Here is a 22004-nt window from a genome sequence, read left to right as displayed (position 1 = left end):
TACAGCTATTTCTCTTTTTCAGCACTCATTTTCTATACCTTATTGCAATGCTAAACTAATTATCTTACCCGCGTCAAACGTTCAAAATACAGTACAGCTATTAATCTAGATGTTACAGCTATTTATCCTTTTCAGCACTCATTTTGTATACTTTATTGTTAAATTAACAACCTCAGTTTTGAAACAACTGACCTAAGTGCGACAGGAACGTTAACTTGTGCTCGTGAGAGAGCGCCATTCTCCACGATGATTGGTTGAGAAGACGTAAGATTGGATGAAAGACATGCGTAACGCCATGTTCACGTCTCCTCACAATCATAAAGGTAGACGTAGGATCCACACAGCTAGATCTTTGAGAATAGAAGCTCTATAATTACAACGACCATGGTGTCACAAAATTCTGAAATTATCGTACAGTGTGGTATTATTGATCGTACATCGTACAGAGGTCAAAATTATGGTACAAATACGATAATTATCGTACGTCTGGCAACACTGTGCGCGACCACCGTCTGGTGCCAGAGAAACATTTTGAGGTAGAAGCACACCCACCATAATCTCTCTCTCTCTCTCACCCACCATCTGCATTTTACTATCTGACTAGCAGTCACTTTTATATAGTAACTCAAGCTAAACAAAAAGTTCCATTACATTGTTTTTTTGGGCATAGTAACTTAGTATGCATGTTGCATGTTTGTTTGTTTGTTTGTTCTTCAACATGATACCATAATATTATTTTTTTTGCATTCAACCAAAGCAATACAATGTTTTGTAGCATGTACTGTGGCCATTTCAGTGTTTTTTTATTTTAATTTTTTCTAACAGGGCACCATAATGTTTTAGACATTCAACTAGTAACACAATGTTTTGGAGCATATAGTAAAACCCTGTTTTTTTTTTTTTTTTTTTTTTTTGGTGTGGTTTCATTATAATATTGTTTTTAGGCATTTAACCATAGTAATACCATTGTTTTGGGGCATGTACTACCATCACTTTACTGTGGTATCTCCACTGTATTTTTTTAGAAAAGTTTTGTGTCAAAGTGTGTCAGTTCATTGTTTTGCATATTTAGGCATAAGGCATCTGATAATACTGTACTTTCATCTTTCTTTATGTCTTCCTCTCTGTTTTTGTCTGTAGAATGTGAAAAACATGCATACTCGTAAGCAGAAAGAGAAGCACTTCTATGAGGTTCTGGACTGGCTGGAGAAAGATAGACCTCAGAACATACAACAGTTTTGGCGCTGTGTGTTTGACGATCATATGCAGCTGTATCCGACACTACGCATGCTCAGAAACAGTCTGCTGGACAGTTAGTAGTTTTGATTATTATCAGCTTTATGTTTTGCTATGTTACTAAGCTATGACAAAGCAAGTACAGATTCATATATATATATATATATATATATATATATATATATATATACATACATACATACAGGTGCTGGTCATATAATTAGAATATCTTTAAAAAGTTGATTTATTTCACTAATTCCATTCAAGAAGTGAAACTTGAAAGGCCTTTGCAGGTGTTTTGAGTTAATTAGCTGATTAGAGTGTGGCACCAGGTGACGTTTTTCACAGTATTCTAATTTTCTGTACAGTATCTTTTTTTTTATTCTTTTCTTTGTCCCAGGCCCTATCAAACTCTATGAGAAACCTCTGGATATTCAGACATCGACAGAAGAAAAGACAGAGAAAGGAAAGGAGAAGGGCTACACCAGAGAGGATTGTATAGTTGCTATTGATGATCCTGTTGTTCGTAGAATTTTGCCTTTTTCCCCACCAAGCCTGAAGACTCTGAAGAAACTACACAAAAACTTCTCATTCTGTGAGTGCCTGAACTGCAGCAGATACAAGTTCTCATCAGGGTTATCGTTAATTTAACAGTAAAGCTAAAACCATAAAAAAACATTTTGTTACTTGCAATAAAGTAACAAAACTTAACTAAAATAATATATATATATATATATATATATATATTCCTCTATGGTAGGGAGTTGCCATTTTGCAACAATTCATTTCTACTGATTTCCTTGGTAATCTGGAAAAAAAAAAAAAAAAAAAAAAAAAAAAAAACACTTGGAAAATGGTTAATTAAAGGGCCAGCCCTAAGGTAGTGTATGATGTGCTGTTTTTAGGTCAAATGACATTTCAATGTTCCTCCAACACACTTTTTCACACCATCACCCTGTTGATGTGCTCCAGAAATGGCTGTGTTAAACTAATTTCTGAGCATTTTTTGTCAGGGGGGATTTTTTTTTTTTTTTTCAACTTTTTTGGTTTAGTAAATTAAGTAATATTTTTATTCGCAAATCAACATTATCTCACATAGTTTTACTGTAAAAAAAAAATATCAATGTTTCCATATGGAAACACTGTACCACTACGGAAAAATAGGTACGTTGCCACATGGCAATGCTGTACCATAGTGGAATTGAAGTAATGTATTTCCCCATTGGGATTTTTTTATACAGTAGATAGTAACATCAATCATTTGATTGCAGTTATTTATTTATTTGAAGTGTTTATTGTGGTATAGTTGTATTTATGTATGAATAAGAAAATTATTTCACAGAAAGGGGAATAGGAAGAGTGCAAAGTTGGCTCTCCCGTGTGATAGCAATGAGGATGAGTTAGCCTTCATTGACCTTAACGATGAGTGTGAGTGTGTTTGTGCATGTGTATAAATGTCTGCATGTATGTGTGACCGATTTTGATAGAAATTAAGATTGGATGTATTCATTTTTTTTTTAAAGAAATGTGCATTTGAATTAAATTGAAAATCATAATTTAATAGAAAAACAAATTTTTGCCCATTTTCCATTGTGGCACACTGTTGCCATATGGTACCGTTTTCCTAAATACCCCCCTAAAAATCTTTTTTTTTTAAAATTGTTTTGATTTGTACAATTGAAGCTATTTTATGTAATAAAAGCTTATGTGAAAAAATATTTAATGGGGATTTTCAATGCTTTAACAGTTTTCTTACAGCCACTTTCTATTTTGTGAAGCTGAACAAACTGGTTCTGCACATCAGAACTACATTATTTGGTTTTACTCCTTGTGATGGATGATTAAGGGAATTTGGCCTTTGTGTTCCTCATATTTATAATCCTGTGGAACAGAAATCATGGCTGGACAATTTTATACTCCTAGCCACCCTGGTGTGCTAAAAAATGGGAATTAATGGGAATATACATAAATATACATAAATATATATAAATGTGTGTGTGTGTGTGTGTGTGTGTGTACCTGGTATTCATCACGTTGTGGGGACCAAATGTCCCCACAAGGATAGGAATACCAGTAGATTTTGACCTTGTGGGGACATTTCTCAGGTCCCCATGAGGAAACAGGCTTATAAATCATGCACAATGAGTTTTTTTGATGAAGTAAAAGTGTGCACAATCTCCTGTGAGGGCTAGGTTTAGGTGTAGGGCAATAGAAAGTACAGTTTGTACAGTATAAAAACCATTACGCCTATGGAATGTCCCCATAAAACATGTAAACCCAACAATTTTTTTGCCCATTCTCAATTGTAAAGTTGCCCAGTTTATCATCACCTTAAAGGAAAGTTTGACCAAAATTTAAAATCTTCTAAAAATGTACTGTTTGCTGGTGCCTGATGTCCTATTCCTGTATTTTTACTTTGTCCTGATCTGTATCCTCTTCTGTCTCTTTCTCAGCATCTCCTGTGAAGAAAGGAGACGAGCAAGAGATTTGGACTTGGTCTAAATATGAAACTCAGCTGCCTGTAACCTGTGGGGATAAAGAAGACAAACTGACCGGAGGTTCAACATAATTTGCTATAATTTCTCTTAATTTTATTACAGTATTATCATTTTTATGGGCAGATTGTTTGGTCTGAATGCATCCTGTCCTTGTCTTCTGTAGGGGGGAAGTGTATTTTGTCCAAGGGAGGCTGGTTCACCCCAGATGATTTTGAGAAGTTTTGGGGGAAGGAAACGTGCAAAAACTGGAAATTCAGCATCCGTTGCGAAAACATACTGCAAAAGAAACTCATAGAGGTAAATAATGCAAACACTTACAGATTGTTGGGTCAGGGCTGTTTACACAATATTAATTGAGTGTAATTAAAGTGTTTGTATATAAATCAGTTAATTTTACCCCACAATATTATAATGTAGTATTAACTGACTCTCATATATATTTTATAGCATTAGTTGACAGATTTTTTTGCTTGAAAATTTTTGCCATAGACTCTACCAAATATATATATCCAAATAAATCAATATCGAATCAGAATTCAATTTAATCAAATTGTAAGCTGGTAAATAGAAATCTATTCAAAATGTGGAATTTGTGTGAGTACCCAGCCCTAGTATCGACCCTTTAAGTTTATAAGGTAAATATGTAGTTGTATTAAATACAGCAGAACCCTCATATACATTTGTAATTACTTTCTTTCTCATTTTTTCAGGATGGCTGCCTTCAGTGTCCACAGAGGAAGAGTGAAAAGAGAACATGTGCCCAAAATGTACTTTGTCTCTTTATGTTCAATATCAGGTTTTGATTTTCCTCTGCTTTTCATTTGACATTCCTCAAGTGACTCAAGCTCACAATCATGTCATGGAGAAAACTTTAGCCATCCTAGATGCTAAATGTCTTTGTTTGTTTGTTTATTTATTTATTGTGTTGTATTGTATTTACCAAAACCGTTTTTTTACTCTTAAGCTTAAGCTCTTTTTTTAACCACAGTCCTCAGAAAATACAGAAGTTTTCACACCTAAAATACTTAAGGGAAATGATAAGGACAAACACAAAAATGTATACAGGTATTGAACACTTTTTTTTTAATTCATTACCCTTTTTTTATTCATTACCCCATTAAAGTTGTCTTTTTTCTGTTTCTGGGACGTTGCTGTTGTAGATTTAGTTGGGTTTATTTGACTAAAACCCTGATCCACACTCTGTATTGTCATAATAAAAGAAGCAGGCCATTATTATTTAATAACATGAAAATGCTCTGTCCTCCAGGTTTGAGTGTCCATATGCTGGTCAGTTTCGTTGCAGTCTGACCAGCCTTGTGTTTGTGATGGAGGGTGAAGGAGAGGTGCTGTATAAAACTGTCTCATGGGATCCTCGTCTGTTAGATGGTCTGGGCAAGATGGAGCCTGCAGGACCCTTGTATGACATTGACTGTTTTGATGGGTCAATCTCAGGACTGTACCTTCCACACTGTGAAATATTCTCTGGTATGGTCATTTCTACATGCTAAATGGGTTTAAATTATCAGCTTTGTTGGAAAATGAATACACCATCTGTGTATTAAATAATAAAATATATATTTTTTTATGTGTTTGACAGAGGGAGACATGGATGGTTTAGCTGTTGCACATGTCACTGATGGTAACTTGGCAAAAATGGATCCTCTGAAAGTGACTGAAACTCATGTGATGATTGACATCAAACATCTCTCCTTATTTGGGCTCATAAAATGGATTTTATTCCCTCCTTCCCCTGTCATGGCCCAAGTACATGTCTTTCAGCGAACAATAACTGATAGACTGAGAGAAAACGTACTGGATGTCCATTTGCTCCCGTCAAATGTTCCACTGACAGAGGTATTCATATTTTGTTTAAATAACCATTTTGTTATCATTATCATTTCACAATGCTCATAAATTACTTGGGGTTTACACTGTACATTCTTAAACCCTGGGTTTCCCATTTTCCTACGGCACGCTTTAGGGGTCTGTTAAAACTCAATGGGCTCAGGGGAGGCAAGAGATGCAGATCTCTGCTGTAACTTTACCTGCTGGTGTCGCTGTTAGACAACGCTACTTTAGAAAAACGAGTCATTTGTACACTTTATAATGGTATATTTTGTAATATTGTTTTTTTTTCCTCATCCAATATTTTGAGGAGGCTCATGCCACCCCTGACTCCTCAGAGGAAACGCCCCTGCCTAAAAGGGAAATTTTGAATTGTGTTAAAAATAAAGCTGTTTAGTAATTAATTAAGGTGCCATCGTCTCATTATGTTGAAAGGGACCATTTTTGTTACCTAGGCTCTGGCTGGCCTTCAGAGCCTCTTCCTAACCTCAACTTTTTCTTAAGGTCAGGGACCAGCATGTGGAGTATATGGATGTTGAAGCCAGTCCACAGTGTAGGCTCACCCCAGGAACAGATTACCGCCTGTACTGTCAAGCAGAGACATTTACAGTGCAGCCAGAGGTAACATCATTTTTCATTTAAACATTATTCATTATATTTAGTTGCAAAAATCTCTACAACAGTAGCATAGCCAGAAAAATATTTTTGGGTATGCATCAGAAAAACTGTGTGTGCCACATTTATTGTCAGATGAATGTGCAAAAAAATCTGACTCGTATAACGTTAAAGATAGTTACATATTAAAATGACCATAGATGTGGTTGTAACTCATTTTCCTTGTGCGGTGTGCATCCCACAACTCCCCCCTCACTGACAGAATTACATGTGAAGTGTTTACGCCATACTACCATCATCTTAGATTCCGACTTGTAAAAAGCATTCACGTCCTCTCTTTTTATGCACCATTTTCTGAAGCTTTCTTGCTGCTCAAGACAGCCACCGACAATCAAAAAATGTAATGCCGCAATAGACGCTTGATTTTTCATTTAATATTCACTTTATTCACGACACACGCTGCAAATTTTTTTTATTCGTATGTGTACATACAATTTGCACAATCTGCATTAAATTATTAATAGCCGGAAAAAAAAAAGAAAATAGCCGAAAAAATTTAATTGAATGTTGCATTTATACTGGCTAAAATAAGCTTTTTTCACATATGCGTTAACACAAATTAAGCAGTTTAAAAGGTCACATACGCTTGATGTTTAAACGGTAAAATATGTTGTCCCTGTAAAGATGTTATATTTTGTAATATTGGCATTGTTTTTTTTCTCATCCAATATTTTGAGGAGGCACATGCCTCCCCTGACTCCTCGGAGAAAACGCCCCTGCCTAAAAGTGAAATTTAGAATTGTGTTGAAAATATAGCTATTTAGTAATTATTTAAGGTGCCATCGTCTCATTATGTTGGAAGGGACCATTTTTGTTTCCTATAGGCTCTGGCTGGCCTTCACAGCCTCTTCCTAACCTCAACTTTTTCTTAAGGTCAAGGACCAGCATGTGGAGAATATGGATGTTGAAGCCAGTTCACAGTGTAGGCTCATCCCGGGAACAGATTACCGTCTGTGCTGTCAAGCAGAGACATTTACAGTGCAGCCAGAGGTAACATCAAATTTAATTTAAACATTATTCATATTTAGTTTCAAAAATCTCTACAACAGTAGCGTAGCCATAAAAATATTTTTGGGTGTGCATCAGAAAAACTGGGTGTGCCACATTTATTGTCAGATGAATGTGCAAAAAAATCTGACTCGTATTACTAACATTACAGATAGTTACATATTAAAATGACCATAGATGCGGTTTTAGCCTATTTTTCTTGCACGGTGTGCATCCCTACAACTCCCCCCTCACTGACAGAATTGCATGTGAAGTGTTTACGCCATACTACCATCATTTTAGATTCTGACTTGTAAAAAGCATTCACGTCCTCTCTTTTTATGCGGCATTTTCCAAAGCTTTCTTGCTCCTCAAGACAGCCACCGACAAATCAAAAAATGTAATGCCGCAATAGACGCTTGACTCTTCATTTCAGTTTCACTTTATTTGCGACACACGCTCCACAATTTTTTAATTCGTAAGTTTACATATGATTTGCACAATCTGCATTATATTATTAATAGCCCCCCCCCCCCCCCCAAAAAAAAAGCCTAGAAAAAAAATTTACTTGAATGTTGCATTTATACTGGCTAAAATAAGCTTTTTTCACATATGCGTTAACACAAATTAAGCAGTTTAAAAGGTCACATACGCTTGATGTTTAAACGGTAAAATATGTTGTCCCTATAAAGATGTTATATTTTGTAATATTGGCATTGTTTTTTTTTTTCTCATCCGATATTTTGAGGAAGCACATGCCTCTCCTGACTCCTCGGAGGAAACGGCTCTGCTTAAAAGTGACATTTTGAATTGTATTAAAAATAAAGCTGTTTAGTAATTATTTAAGGTGCCATCGTCTCATTATGTTGGTAGGGACCATTTTATTACCTATAGGCTCTGGCAGGCCTTCACAGCCTCTTCCTAACCTCAACTTTTTCTTAAGGTCAAGGACCAGCATGTGGAGAATATGGATGTTGAAGCCAGTTCACAGTGTAGGCTCACCCCGGGAACAGATTACCGTCTGTGCTGTCAAGCAGAGACATTTACAGTGCAGCCAGAGGTAACATAATATTTAATTTAAGCATTATTCATATTTAGTTGCAAAAATCTCTACAACAGTAGCGTAGCCATGAAAATATTTTTGGGTGTACATCAGAAAAACTCTCCTAGGTTACGTATGTAACCCTAGTTTCCCTAGGGAATGAGAGTTTCTTCCGAAAACTCTATGGGGAAGACCATAGCAAGACCATGCTCTGAAACACGTGTGAAAACCAATATATAACGCTACATCACAGGCAGATGACGTAGAGACTCGAAAGCTATAAATGTCGAGGCCAGAGAACTTCACAAACGACCAGTCCGCACCGTCACAGATGTCAGACAGGGAAACGCCTGACAGAAAGGCCTAGAGGCAGCCATACTCCTAGTGGAGTGAGCCTAAGGAGTGGGGAGGTCAGAGGACTCAAAAGCCATAGAGATGGCCTCCAGTATCCATAGACTAAAGCCGCTTTTCCACTATCGGGCCGAACCGTTCTAATGCTTAACCGTTCTGTTCCATGCCGATCCGGGCCAGTCAGCACGGATACGGTTTGATTTTCCACTGTGGTGCAGATAACGGAACTCTTTGGAATGTAAATACAAATGCGTTGGTCGTTGCCTTGGTAACGCAAGAGTAGGCAGCCCCGCTTCTACTGTTATTGTCCTTTTGGACGCGATATGTATGTTTGAGTTTTTTTATTTTTTCGCGGCACTGTTTTGAACTTTTCTTAATGCCCTTCTCTGCAAGACACTGCGCCATAATTTTAAAAACTTTTTCGTTTCTCTTTGCACCCTTCAGTTTTTTTTTCTTTCTGCCCCAAATATCAATATTAGAGCAAATGTTTCATCCACAGACCAAGTGTCTCAGGCATTTTTATTTATATTTACTGTATCTGTTTACTGCGCTTCCGCTTAGCCATAGAGAAACTGGTAGCCAGGCAACAGAGTGGCGACGTCATGCACACACATTTTACCAGCCCGGCTCAGCACGGTTGTCTAACCGTGTCGAGAATTCCAGGCCGAGAACGGTGTGTAATCGCGCTGTGCCGTACCAGGCTCAGGTGGAAACACAACTGGAACCGTACCAGACCGTTCTAAGAACGGTTTGGCCCGATAGTGGAAAAGCGGCTTAAGGGCCTGCTTAGAGGCGAGAAGCCCTTTCTTATAAGGACCGTAGCATACGAGCTCGCACTGGACACACACAATTAAGCTTCTCTTGGTCTGAGTCCAGAAAGGGAGGATGACAGAAGGCTTCGAGCACGACAGGCCGTGGCGTAGAGGAGGGAACTTAGGTACATATCCCGATCTGGGGTAAATAAAGGCTTTGGTCATTCCAGGAGTAAAGTCAAGAAAGAAGGGGCCACAGAAAGGGCCTGAAAGTCACCCACTCTCTATAGTGAGGTAAAGCCAAGGAAAGACAGTCTTTAGTGTCAACGCTCTTGGAGAAATCTCTTCGATGGGTTTCGAAGGGAGGTAAAGACATAGCCTCCAGAACCACGACAAGATCCCACGAGGGGATGCAAGAACGTGCCACAGGCCTCAGCCTCAGCGCACCGTGGAGGAAACGGACTACTAGGGTTTTTTTCCCACTGAATGATCCCGATAAGGACATGTAAGCAGAAATTGCCGCCACGTATACCTTCAGGATGGAGTGGGTCAACCAAGCAGCAAACCGCTTTTTGCAAAAACCCCAGCACTGTACCAACTGGGCAGTGGACTGGGTCGAGCTGGCTATTGCTGCACCATGAAGAGAACGCATTCTACTTCAGGGCATAGTGTTTCCTTGTAGAAGGAGTTCTGGAATGGAGAATGGTCTCTACAACCTCGGTTGAGAGACCAGGCGCCATGAGTCCTGTCCCCTCAGGGTCCACACCCACAGCTTCCACAACTCCGCGAGAGGAGGTACTTCCTGACAGGAATCTCCAAGGAGAGCCGTCGAGGAGAGCGACCAGGTCCGAGAATCATACTCGGGCCAGCCAGAACAAGGCTACTAGTAAAAGACGGACCCCGTCCCGGCAAACCCTCTCCAGAACTCCCGGGAGCAGAGCGATCGGGGAAAGGCATACAGACGAAGCCTCTGCCAAGTCGGTACCATAGTACATAGCCAGCCTGTAAAGGGGGCGCGAACGCAGACCTCCCTGGTGGTTGATATAAGAGACCACCACTGTGCTGTCAGTGTGCTCCAGCACATGGCGATCTCTTAGGTCTAGGAGAATGAACCTCAGAGCCTAGTCTACAGCCAGCATCTCTAGGTGATTGATATGCCAAGTAAGATGGCGATCGCTCCACAGACCACGGGCTGAGCGGCCACTCCTGACCACTCCCAAACCGGTGAGGGGTGCATCCGTCGCTAGCATTTGGGTGAAAAGGAGCTCCCAGCACCAAGCCCTGGGCAAAAACCAAGGTTTCCTCTGCATGTCTAAGGCACGAAAGCATCGCTGCATGACCTTGATCATGCATAGCGGGTTTCCCCTCGAGGAGAACCCTTTGGTTTTGAGCCACCACTGCATGGATCGCATGTACAGCAGGCCAAGAAGTATCACATTGGACACAGCTGCCATAAGACCCAACACTTTCTGGAATTGTTTTACAGTGAGTGACCTGCCTTCTCTGACTCTCCCCTGTACAAACAGGAGACATGCGCGCCTGCATCGATATATTATATTATATTATATATTATATAGACATAGTGGCACTCTCAAATAAAAATTGTGCAAACTGGCACAAAAAAAAACTGAGTAACACACACACACACAGAGCGCTTGCTGAAAGACAGAAGCTGCCGGCTGCACGAGTCCGTGCTTTATAGCGTCCGGGTCTCTACGTCATCTGCCCGAGACGTTGCGTTTGTCTATTGGATTCCACACCTGTTTCAGAGCATTTTCGGACGCAGCTTGAGTTCCCGGTGGGGAACTGGGTGTGCCACATTTATTGTCAGATGAATGTGCCAAAAAATCTGACTCGTATTACTAACATTACAGATTACAGTTACATATTAAAATGACCATAGATGCGGTTGTAGCTCATTTTCCTTGCGCGGTGTGCATCCCACAACTCCCCCCTCACTGACAGAATTACATGTGAAGTGTTTACGCCATACTACCATCATCTTAGATTCTGACTTGTAAAAAGCATTCACATCCTCTCTTTTTATGTGGCATTTTCCGAAGCTTTCTTGCTCCTCAAGACAGCCACCGACAATCAAAAAATGTAATGCCGCAATAGAAGCTTGACTTTTCATTTAATTTTCACTTTATTTGCGACACAAGCTCCACAATTTTATTCGTAACTTTACATATGATTCGCACAATCTGCATGATATTATTAATTACCCACAAAAAAAGCCAAGAAAAAAATTTAATTGAATGTTGCATTTATATTCGCCAAAATAAGCTTTTTTCACAGAGGCGTGAAAACAAATTAAGCAGTTTAAAAGGTCACATACACTTGATGTTTAAACGGTAAAATATGTTGTCCCTGTAAAGATGTTATATTTTGTAATATTGGCATTGTTGTTTTTTTTTTCTCATCCAATGTTTTGAGGAGGCTCATGCCTCCCCTGACTCCTCTAAGGAAACGCCTCTGCTTAAAAGTGACATTTTTAATTGTGTTAAAAATAAAGCTGTTTAGTAATTATTTAAGGTGCCATCGTCTCATTATGTTGGAAGGGACCATTTTATTACCTATAGGCTCTGGCTGGCCTTCACAGCCTCTTCCTAGTCTCGCGTAGCCAGACCTTCAGTCTGAGGGCTGAAGGTCTGGAATTCATTGCAGCTTTCATTGGCCAAGGCCCGCCCATAAGGCCGTTTGATCGACATGTCAAACAACCAATCACAGTTTGTTTCGTTCAGCGTCACGTTTCTGTGCGTGTAAATGCCCCCACAACAACAGACTGGAGTGCAACAAGTCAGTCATGGAAATAACCAGCATTGAAAGTTAACGAAGAAGAGGGAGAACAAGCAGTAAGTCAGTAATTTTTTGCGAACGTCGCAAATGTGTATAACAACAATGGCGTCTGCATAAGCAAAAGGCCGAGTAAATCAGTCTGTGCTTTGTTTCCCGGCGGACCGAAAATAAATGCGACACTCGCTTCTCCCGGAAATCCGATCAAATTGAACTAATCAGATGACGACTTCGACATTCCTGAAGTGTTTCCAGTTAAGTGTACCATATGCATCAGACGTTTAGCCAACGTTCCGTGACGTCTGACGCTGAGACTAGCCTCTTCCTAACCTCAACTTTTTCTTAAGGTCAGGGACCAGCATGTGGAGAATATGGATGTTGAAGCCAGTTCACAGTGTAGGCTCACCCCGGGAACAGATTACCGCCTGTACTGTCAAGCAGAGACATTTACAGTGCAGCCAAAGGTAACATCATATTTCATTTAAACATTATTCATTATATTTAGTTGCAAAAATCTCTATATTTTGTTATGATTAAAGAGTTAGTTCACCCAAAATGAAAATTAAGGAGAAAATTAATTTGTTTTCGTAGTTCAGTAAAAAAAAAAGGGTTATACAGCACTGAATCAACATCAGTAAATAATGACTACATTTTCATTTTACGGTAAAACATCTCTTAAATGTCACTAACATGTCACTGAAGTATAAATTTAATTTATTATTCTTCTCAATTTAATTTCTTGATTTTTTTTAAGTTATTTTAGCACAAAGTTTAGCACTGGTCTTTTAATTTTTTTCCAAGAATCACCTTCATATTCTTGTTCTTTTTCAGACTAAGGTGTTTGAGTTACATTTTGGTACAAAATATTATCCCACATTTGAAGTGTTTGTGGATGTCAGAAAAAAGAAGGTCAAGCTAAGTCTTATGGACTACACTGAAAGAAGGGAAGTGTGGCATCGCCAACAAAACCTTCTCACAGGTGAGAATGAATGACACAAATAAGTGTTTCTAACAGTGCTAGAATTGATCATGGATATGAAGTTGGGTGTAATTATAACACTAGTTATGAAATAAAATGCATGAATATAATGGAATTTAACCCATATCACATGATTATATGTAAGCTTTTGCTTCAGATGCATTATTCCTTACAGCTAAATGAATTAGTGCCATACAGTATAAAGCTGAAACATATTCTGTAATATTAATAAAAATTTAAAGTAATCATTTCTTTCCCTAGTTGTGCACTTTTATTTAAAATACAGTCGATTAGTGTTTTTCCCAAAATATTTTAAGATGACTTTTAGATGTTGACTTAAACTGAACTGGATTGCCCCGTTGATTAATTCCTAATTGGATAAGGTTAATTGGACTGATTTTTCTATTTTGTTAGTAACATCAGGCCAAGAGGTAGATCTTCCAGCTCACAGAAGGCTCACAGGTATGAACTTAGTTGCAGTAGTTGACCATTTTTTTTCTGTTACACACAAAAGTTGAATCTTTTTTATTTGTTTTAATCAGAATCGGAATTTGTGGACAAAAACAGACATCACCTCATTCAGAGAGTTTCATCAGTGATGGTGATTGCTGATGGTCTGAGGGCCAAAAACATGATTACAGATGAACTGTACAGTGAAGTTGAAGTTGAAAAACCACACCAAAAGCAAATGAGACTCTTGTTTAAAGCTCTTGACTCTGGAGGAGCTTCTGTAAAAGCAGAATTCTACAGATTGCTGAAGGAGAAGGAACCTCATCTAGTAGATGATCTGGATTCTGAAGCCAGTAGACCACAGTAATGCTGACTAAACATTAGAGAGGAACTTCAGTCAGTTTAAGACATAAAAAAGCAGCTACAGTTTCTTTACATGTATATAAGAGAGATGTATATAAGATTTACAAATGATATTTCTGACATGAACACCACAAGTTTGTGTCAAACCTTAAAGGTCACATATTGTACACCTTTTTGGAGGTTTATTTTAGCAGTTGATGTCCTTAAGATGTCCAAAAACCATCTCAGTTTATTTTTACAGCTCCTCTCTTGGGAGCTCTGTCAAGAGCAGGTCGATTTTGACCCGTCTTGTTAATATTCATGAGCCTCTCTTCTGATTGGCCTGTTGTTTTCTGAGTGACACTACTACTGTCATGTATGCTAGCCTGCTGTGACTTGGTGATATTTAGAGGTGGGTAGTAACGAATTACATTTACTTAAGGTTAGCCCGCATTTAAGCTGACCCCTCACATCCAAGCCATCCTCTCTTTGAACTCTTACCATCCGTGTTACGTACGCTGCTACGTACGCAAGCTGCGTGAAGTTTGTGTGTGTCAGTCTGTTGTGTGTGTGTGTGTGTGTGTGTGTGTGTGTGTGTGTGTGTGTGTGTGTGTGTGTGTGTGTGTGTGTGTTTCAGATTCTCATTGGTCCACCAGCTTGTCACTCTTCCACCTGGATGATGACGCCCGGGTTACGTTATCCATTCATCTCACGCCAGCCGGTTTAAAGTCCCGTTACTATCAAGCGCTCGACAGCTGTGGCTCATTTGTGTCATTCCTCCTGTTACGCTTGTATGTTCTGTTGTTACTGGTATTGAGGTCTAGTGTTTTAGTATCTTGTGTTTGTTTTTTCACATGTCCTGAAAAGTTTTTTTGTACAACAGTGTTGGTACAGTGTACAGTCTAATTACTGTTCCGCCTTTGCTGTTCTCCACTGTACGCTAGGTTGGGAAGGCGTGAGCAGGTAAGTAGGTCGCGCGACATACATTGTACAACACGTAGGACATTTTGAATGTATTAGATACATTAGTTAGGAGAGAGTGCCACCCGTTGTATGTTTTGTTTTGTTAGTTAGAGTAGTTTAGTCAGGGCGTTGTTACGCCGAAGACTCCTTTTTTTATATATATATATTTTCTTTTGGATAGTTTGCTTACTTTATAAAAAGCTAGCTAGCTGTGTTTTTGTTTTGTTTATTTCTTTTATTTGGCACCTCTCGTGCTCCCTCCTTCCCACCTTCTTTTTTTTTTCTGTATCGGTGTTTGAATGTTTGCTTTGCAATTATTGTAAATATTGTATATACTTTGATACCATTGGTTTTTTTTTTCTCTAAGCACTGTGCAAAATAAATGGTTACTAAAATCGAGAGTTATTTGCCTGCCAGCATTTTTGCATACTCACGCACACACATATGAATGTTATTTTCCCCTTTACCCCTAAGGGGCGTAACATTTTATGGGGGCTCGTCCCGGATCCAAACAATTGGTTACCTGGTTATTAATTTTGTGTGTGTGTTTATGCTTTTGTGTTGGTTTGCGCTGTAACAAAGAGAAATCGTATGTGTACAGTACTATTGTATATATTCAAAGTGGCACGAAAGAAAACATGAATACCTTTGATTTACAGTCATTTATTGATAATCCAACATTAGACAAATTTGACAGGTGTAGGAAGGATGATTTATTGAAAATCGCTGACCATTATGGGATCTCTGTGGTGAGGCAAGCATTAAAGAAAACAATTAAAAGTGTACTTTATCAAAGGCTGGTTGAACTAAATGTGCTTGTGTTGCCAGATGCGGATGATGGTGAGGCCGCCCAGTCGGCTGGTGATACGCGCCCAAGTAGCCCTGTTGTGTCGGAAAAGGCACTGAGCGAGACTGCCGAGGTGGAGGTGGAGTCCGATGCCAAGGCTGCATTGCCACCCTTTTACCCCTTTTCTCCGCCTTCCAGCGGGTCTGAGAGCGATGTGCGGCTTAAGGCCCGGCTCGCCCGTATGCAGATGGAAGCGCAGGAGCGGGCTCAGACGCGTCAGGCCGAGATGGAGCTGCGCCTCAAGGTCCGCACGTTAGAGATTGAAGCTGAAAAACAGGTAAAATTGCGACAAATTGAGCTGGAGGCGATGAAGGTTACCTCTGGCACAGTTGCGCAACCTAGTCCTGTTCCTCATGTAAAAGTGACAAGCGATAGTTCAACAGCTGCTTTTGATATTAGTAAACATATCCCTCTAGTACCTCACTTCAGAGAAACCGATGTGGACACTTACTTTATCGCTTTTGAGCGTATAGCGTCCGCACTTCGTTGGCCGAAAGAGGTATGGCCTCTTTTATTGCATTGTAAGCTTATTGGGAAAGCCCAAGAGGTTTGTTCCGCGCTATCGTTGGAAGAAAGTTTACAATATGAGTCTGTAAAGAACGCTGTTCTTCGTGCTTATGAATTGGTACCTGAAGCATACAGGCAGCGTTTTCGAAATCATAAAAAATTAGCGCAACAAACATTCGTTGAATTCGCTAGGGAAAAAGGAATTCTTTTTGATAAATGGCTAACGGCCAGTAAGGTGCACGATTTTGATTCCCTAAAAGATTTGATGCTTCTAGAGGACTTTAAAGGTTGTTTACCTGAAAGGGTTGTTACATATTTAAACGAACAAAAAGTCACAACTCTGTCACAAGCTGCTGTTCTTGCAGACAAATTTGTTTTAACGCACAAGAGTGTGTTTGTTTCGGCTCGCACTGACAAAGCACCGGTTGGGATTCCGTCACAGAGTACGAACCCCCGTGTTAAAACTGGCCCATCACCCCCTAAAGAATTGAGGGAATGTTTCTATTGCCATAAAATAGGTCACGTAGTTGCTGATTGTTTGATTTTAAAACGAAAGCAGCAACAACAACAGCCAAAGCCAGTGGGTTTCGTGAAAACGGTGTCCGTGCATTCTGATAATATGCACAGAGCTGATGAGGTTGACGAAAATTTTAAACCATTTGTAATGAAAGGGTTGCTGTCATTAAATGGTAGGCTGGAGGACCAAAAAGAGGTCCAGATCTTAAGGGACACTGGTGCAAGCCAGTCCTTCATTATATCTGACGTCATTCCATTATCAGAACAAACATCTTGTGGTTCCAGTGTGTTAATTCAGGGTATTGAGATGGGCATAGTAAAAGTACCGCTACACCGCGTACACTTACAGTGTGAACTGCTCACAGGATTTGTTAAAGTCGGGGTACGTTCCTCGTTTCCTGTTAAAGGAGTGGCTTTCATTCTTGGTAATGACTTAGCTGGAGGAAAGGTAGCACCAGTGGTAGAGGTTGTGGATAAGCCCGATTGTTTTGTTGGTGCAGATGATATTGCTGATCAGTATCCGGATGTTTTTGCAGCTAGCGTTGTGACTCGCGCACAAGCGCAAAGAATAGGCGAGGACATTACTTTAAACGATTCATTTATATTGCCACTCTTTGCACATGAAAGCGTTTTGCCTGAGCCACAGGTTGTAAATGATAAAATGTCTGGTATGGTGCTGCAAGATGCGGAAATGTTGACTGAACCAGTCACTCGTAAAGTGATGATCGCTGCGCAGCGCAGCGATTCCTCCTTGGTAAACTGCTTCTCCGCAGCTGAACGTCCAAAGTCTGTAAAAGACCACAAAGTTGAGTATGTTTTAGAAGATGGACTACTCTTACGTAAATGGAGGCCTGTTGCAGGTATGAGAAATGATTGGGATCTTACCTGTCAAATTGTTCTGCCTTCAGCTTATAGACAGCAAGTGCTAAGTTTGGCTCATGATCATTGTTTATCTGGTCATCTCGGAATTACAAAAACGTATAATCGAATTTTGAGGCATTTTTTTTGGCCTGGTCTGAAAAAAGATGTATGTCATTATTGTCGCACTTGTCATGTTTGTCAAGTAACAGGAAAGCCAAATCAGAAGATCCCACCTGCCCCGTTAGTTCCGATTCCAGTAATTGGTGAGCCGTTTGAGCATGTAATTTTAGATTGTGTCGGTCCTTTACCCAAGACAAAATCAGGAAATCAGTTTTTGTTAACAATTATGTGTTTGGCAACTCGATTTCCAGAAGCAATTCCGTTGAGGAACATTACTTCTTCTGCTATTGTGAAGTCGTTGATTAAATTCTTCTCTACATTTGGACTACCCAAAATTGTGCAGACAGATCAAGGGACGAATTTTCTCTCGAAACTGTTCGCACAAGTGGTAAAAACTTTGGGGATTACTCATAGAGTCTCCAGTCCACACCATCCAGAAAGCCAAGGCTCAATTGAACGCTTTCACCAAACGCTAAAATCAATGTTGCGTAAATACTGCCTAAGCTCCGGTAAGGACTGGGATGAGGGGGTCCCCTTAGTTTTATTTGGCATTCGTGAAACCGTTCAAGAATCGCTTGGTTTTAGTCCAGCGGACTTAGTGTTTGGGCATACCGTGCGTGGCCCTCTCAAGATGTTAAAAGAAGGAATGTTGGATGAAGGGAAATCCTCAAAAGATAATATACTAGATTATGTTAGCCGTTTCAGAGAACGATTACACACTGCCTGTACGTTTGCAAAAGAGTCATTGGCCGAAGCTCAGAAAAACATGAAGAAACGCTTTGATAGAAGGGCTGTCTCCCGTATAATTAAACCTGGAGACCAGGTTTTGGTACTTCTGCCCGTTCTTGGTTCTGCTCTGTCAGCCCGTTTTGCTGGTCCGTATGTAGTATCTAAAAAACTGAGCGACACCGATTTTGTAATACATACTCCTGATCGTAAGCGGAAATTTCGAACCTGTCATGTTAATATGTTAAAGCTGTATTGTTGTAGAGAATCACCTGAGAGGGTTGCAGAGGAGATGGTTAATTCGGAAACTGGCTCTGTGTCGATTCCTGCTGCGGTTGTTTCCAGCACCACTATCGAGAATTGCGATTTATTATCGCCTTTTGCTGGTGAATCACTTACAGATGATGGTATTTCGATTGGTAATGCTCAGATGAGTCCTAGGCTTTCTAATTCTGAAATACTACGGACTCTGCCGTGTTTTCTGACTAATTTAACACAGACACAGAGACAGGACATCGTTGAAGTAATTAATGATTTCCTCATGCTGTTTAATGATATTCCCACTCAAACGAATGTCTTACAACATGACATTAAAATCACTGTTGCGTCTCCGATTAAGCAACACGCCTATCGCGTAAATAGTACAAAACGATCTGTAATGAAAGCAGAAGTTGAGTACTTACTAGAAAATGGACTTGCTGAACCTAGTTTCAGCCCATGGAGCTCTCCGTGTCTCCTCGTCCCAAAACCAGACGGTACATTTCGTTTCTGTACCGACTATAGAAAGGTAAATTCTGTTACAGTCCCAGACAGTTATCCTCTGCCTAGGATGGAGGACTGTATTGACAGTTTGGGCTCTGCAAAATTTGTAACTAAATTGGATTTACTGAAAGGGTACTGGCAAGTCCCACTCACCCCTCGTGCTGCTGAAATATCTGCGTTCGTAACTCCAGATAATTTCCTGCAATATAAGGTTATGGCCTTCGGATTAAAAAACGCGCCAGCAACATTTCAACGTCTTGTTAATACCGTATTATCAGGAGTACCAAATTGTAACGCCTACCTTGATGACCTGGTGATTTATTCCTCTGATTGGCAGGAACATTTGACTTTGCTTAGGGCAGTGTTTAAACGGTTAACAGATGCATCCTTAACTGTTAATCTTGCAAAATGCGAGTTTGGAAAGGCTACCATTACATACCTGGGAAAGACAGTCGGTCAAGGTCAAGTTCGGCCTGTGGGTGCCAAAGTCTCCGCTATCGCTGATTTTCCTGTGCCCTCCACACGACGAGAATTACGTCGGTTTCTAGGTATGGCAGGGTATTATCGTAGTTTCTGTAGAAACTTCTCAACCATTGTACATCCTCTTACCAGCCTCTTAAGTCCTGCCATTGATTTTGTGTGGTCTGAGTCTTGCCAGCATGCCTTTGACTGTGTAAAGAAGTTGTTAATCAGCGAACCTGTCCTGAAGGCCCCGAATTTTTCTTGTCCATTTAAATTAGAAGTGGATGCTTGTGCTTTAGGAGCTGGCGCCGTACTCCTTCAGGAGGACGATGCCGGTTTGGACCATCCTGTTTGTTATTTTTCTCGAAAATTTAACAAACATCAAGTAAATTACTCCACTATCGAAAAAGAGGCCTTGGGGCTTCTTTTAGCATTGCAGTTTTTTGAAGTTTACATTGGCTCGTCTCCGTTACCTGTGACTGTATATACAGATCATAATCCATTAGTATTTTTGTCACGCATGTGCAATCACAACCAGCGGCTCATGCGGTGGTCATTGATTGTTCAGAATTATAACTTAAATATAAAACATAAAAAGGGTTCTGAAAATGTGGTCGCAGATACATTGTCTAGAGCATAAACCTGTTAATGCGGTGTTGTGCTTTCTGCTGTTTATGATTTATATTTGAGTCTTTAAGGGGGGAAGTGTTACGTACGCTGCTACGTACGCAAGCTGCGTGAAGTTTGTGTGTGTCAGTCTGTTGTGTGTGTGTGTGTGTGTGTGTGTGTGTGTGTGTGTGTGTGTGTGTGTGTGTGTGTGTGTGTGTGTTTCAGATTCTCATTGGTCCACCAGCTTGTCACTCTTCCACCTGGATGATGACGCCCGGGTTACGTTATCCATTCATCTCACGCCAGCCGGTTTAAAGTCCCGTTACTATCAAGCGCTCGACAGCTGTGGCTCATTTGTGTCATTCCTCCTGTTACGCTTGTATGTTCTGTTGTTACTGGTATTGAGGTCTAGTGTTTTAGTATCTTGTTTGTTTTTTCACATGTCCTGAAAAGTTTTTTTGTACAACAGTGTTGGTACAGTGTACAGTCTAATTACTGTTCCGCCTTTGCTGTTCTCCACTGTACGCTAGGTTGGGAAGGCGTGAGCAGGTAAGTAGGTCGCGCGACATACATTGTACAACACGTAGGACATTTTGAATGTATTAGATACATTAGTTAGGAGAGAGTGCCACCCGTTGTATGTTTTGTTTTGTTAGTTAGAGTAGTTTAGTCAGGGCGTTGTTACGCCGAAGACTCCTTTTTTTTATATATATATATATTTTCTTTTGGATAGTTAGCTTACTTTATAAAAAGCTAGCTAGCTGTGTTTTTGTTTTGTTTATTTCTTTTATTTGGCACCTCTCGTGCTCCCTCCTTCCCACCTTCTTTTTTTTTTTCTGTATCGGTGTTTGAATGTTTGCTTTGCAATTATTGTAAATATTGTATATACTTTGATACCATTGGTTTTTTTTTTCTCTAAGCACTGTGCAAAATAAATGGTTACTAAAATCGAGAGTTATTTGCCTGCCAGCATTTTTGCATACTCACGCACACACATATGAATGTTATTTTCCCCTTTACCCCTAAGGGGCGTAACAATCCGGCTGGCGCTACAGAGCCTCAAATATCAGGACTACCAGACGAATGAACAGTTTTTTTCCCCCAGGCAATCCACCTTATGAACAGTTAAAATGTTCCTCCCATTGTGCAAAGAATGTGTGGAATAATCTGACATCTACTGCTACCACCTCCACCCTAACACATCCCTGCATTCCATCCTATCACCTATAGCACAACTGTACATACATATTTATTTGTCAATTAAATTTTTACAAATTTTTATTATTATTTTCTATTTTTATTTTTTGTCTATTTATGCTTACATATGGGTAACTTTTCTTATTCTCTCATTTTTATTGTCTGTGCGTTGTTGTCTCTGTGTACTGGAAGCTAATAACACTGAAACAAATTCCTTGTATGCGCAAGCATACTTGGCAATAAAGCTCTTTCTGATTCTGTTTCTGATTCTGCTGATTTTGCCTAGTTAATGTACCTGTGAAATGCAGAATCTAAAATATTTCTTCATTTATGTCATGCTTTAATGTTTGTTTACAAAATTCTCAAACTGTATGTCCAGATTTACATTTTAGGTTTAATGTGAATCCCTATATTTGGTGCTCATTGTATGATGGATGCTTATGGATTAGTTTAATATGAGGTGTAAATGATGCTGTTACTG

The 22004-nt window shown here is 39.7% G+C and overlaps 1 protein-coding gene across 1 annotated transcript; it reads left to right on the top strand.

The window, feature by feature from the left end:
• The first annotated feature begins 510 nt into the window (after positions 1-510).
• On the top strand, positions 511-15172 carry LOC141336787 (uncharacterized). Its single transcript, XM_073842517.1, has 16 exons — positions 511-536; positions 1141-1312; positions 1637-1831; positions 3690-3794; positions 3898-4031; positions 4445-4501; positions 4723-4799; positions 5002-5219; positions 5332-5588; positions 6084-6200; positions 7128-7244; positions 8185-8301; positions 12530-12646; positions 13014-13161; positions 13576-13623; positions 13704-15172. Exons 2-16 carry the CDS (start codon positions 1153-1155, stop codon positions 13976-13978), a joined length of 2142 nt encoding a protein of 713 aa, XP_073698618.1. The 5' UTR covers positions 511-536; positions 1141-1152; the 3' UTR covers positions 13979-15172.
• The last annotated feature ends 6832 nt before the right edge of the window (positions 15173-22004 follow it).

This window comes from Garra rufa, chromosome 1 (assembly GCF_049309525.1).
Source record: "Garra rufa chromosome 1, GarRuf1.0, whole genome shotgun sequence".
NCBI lineage: Eukaryota > Metazoa > Chordata > Actinopteri > Cypriniformes > Cyprinidae > Garra > Garra rufa.
This window is presented reverse-complemented; position numbering and strand designations above follow the sequence as displayed.

Bases quoted from the DNA above. Each gene is read 5' to 3' on its own strand.
- LOC141336787 (XM_073842517.1), top strand. From the start codon at position 1,153: ATGCATACTCGTAAGCAGAAAGAGAAGCACTTCTATGAGGTTCTGGAC. The intron at 6,201-7,127 runs GTAACATCATTT...CTTTTTCTTAAG, and splicing joins CATTTACAGTGCAGCCAGAG to GTCAAGGACCAGCATGTGGA. The intron at 7,245-8,184 runs GTAACATCAAAT...CTTTTTCTTAAG, and splicing joins CATTTACAGTGCAGCCAGAG to GTCAAGGACCAGCATGTGGA.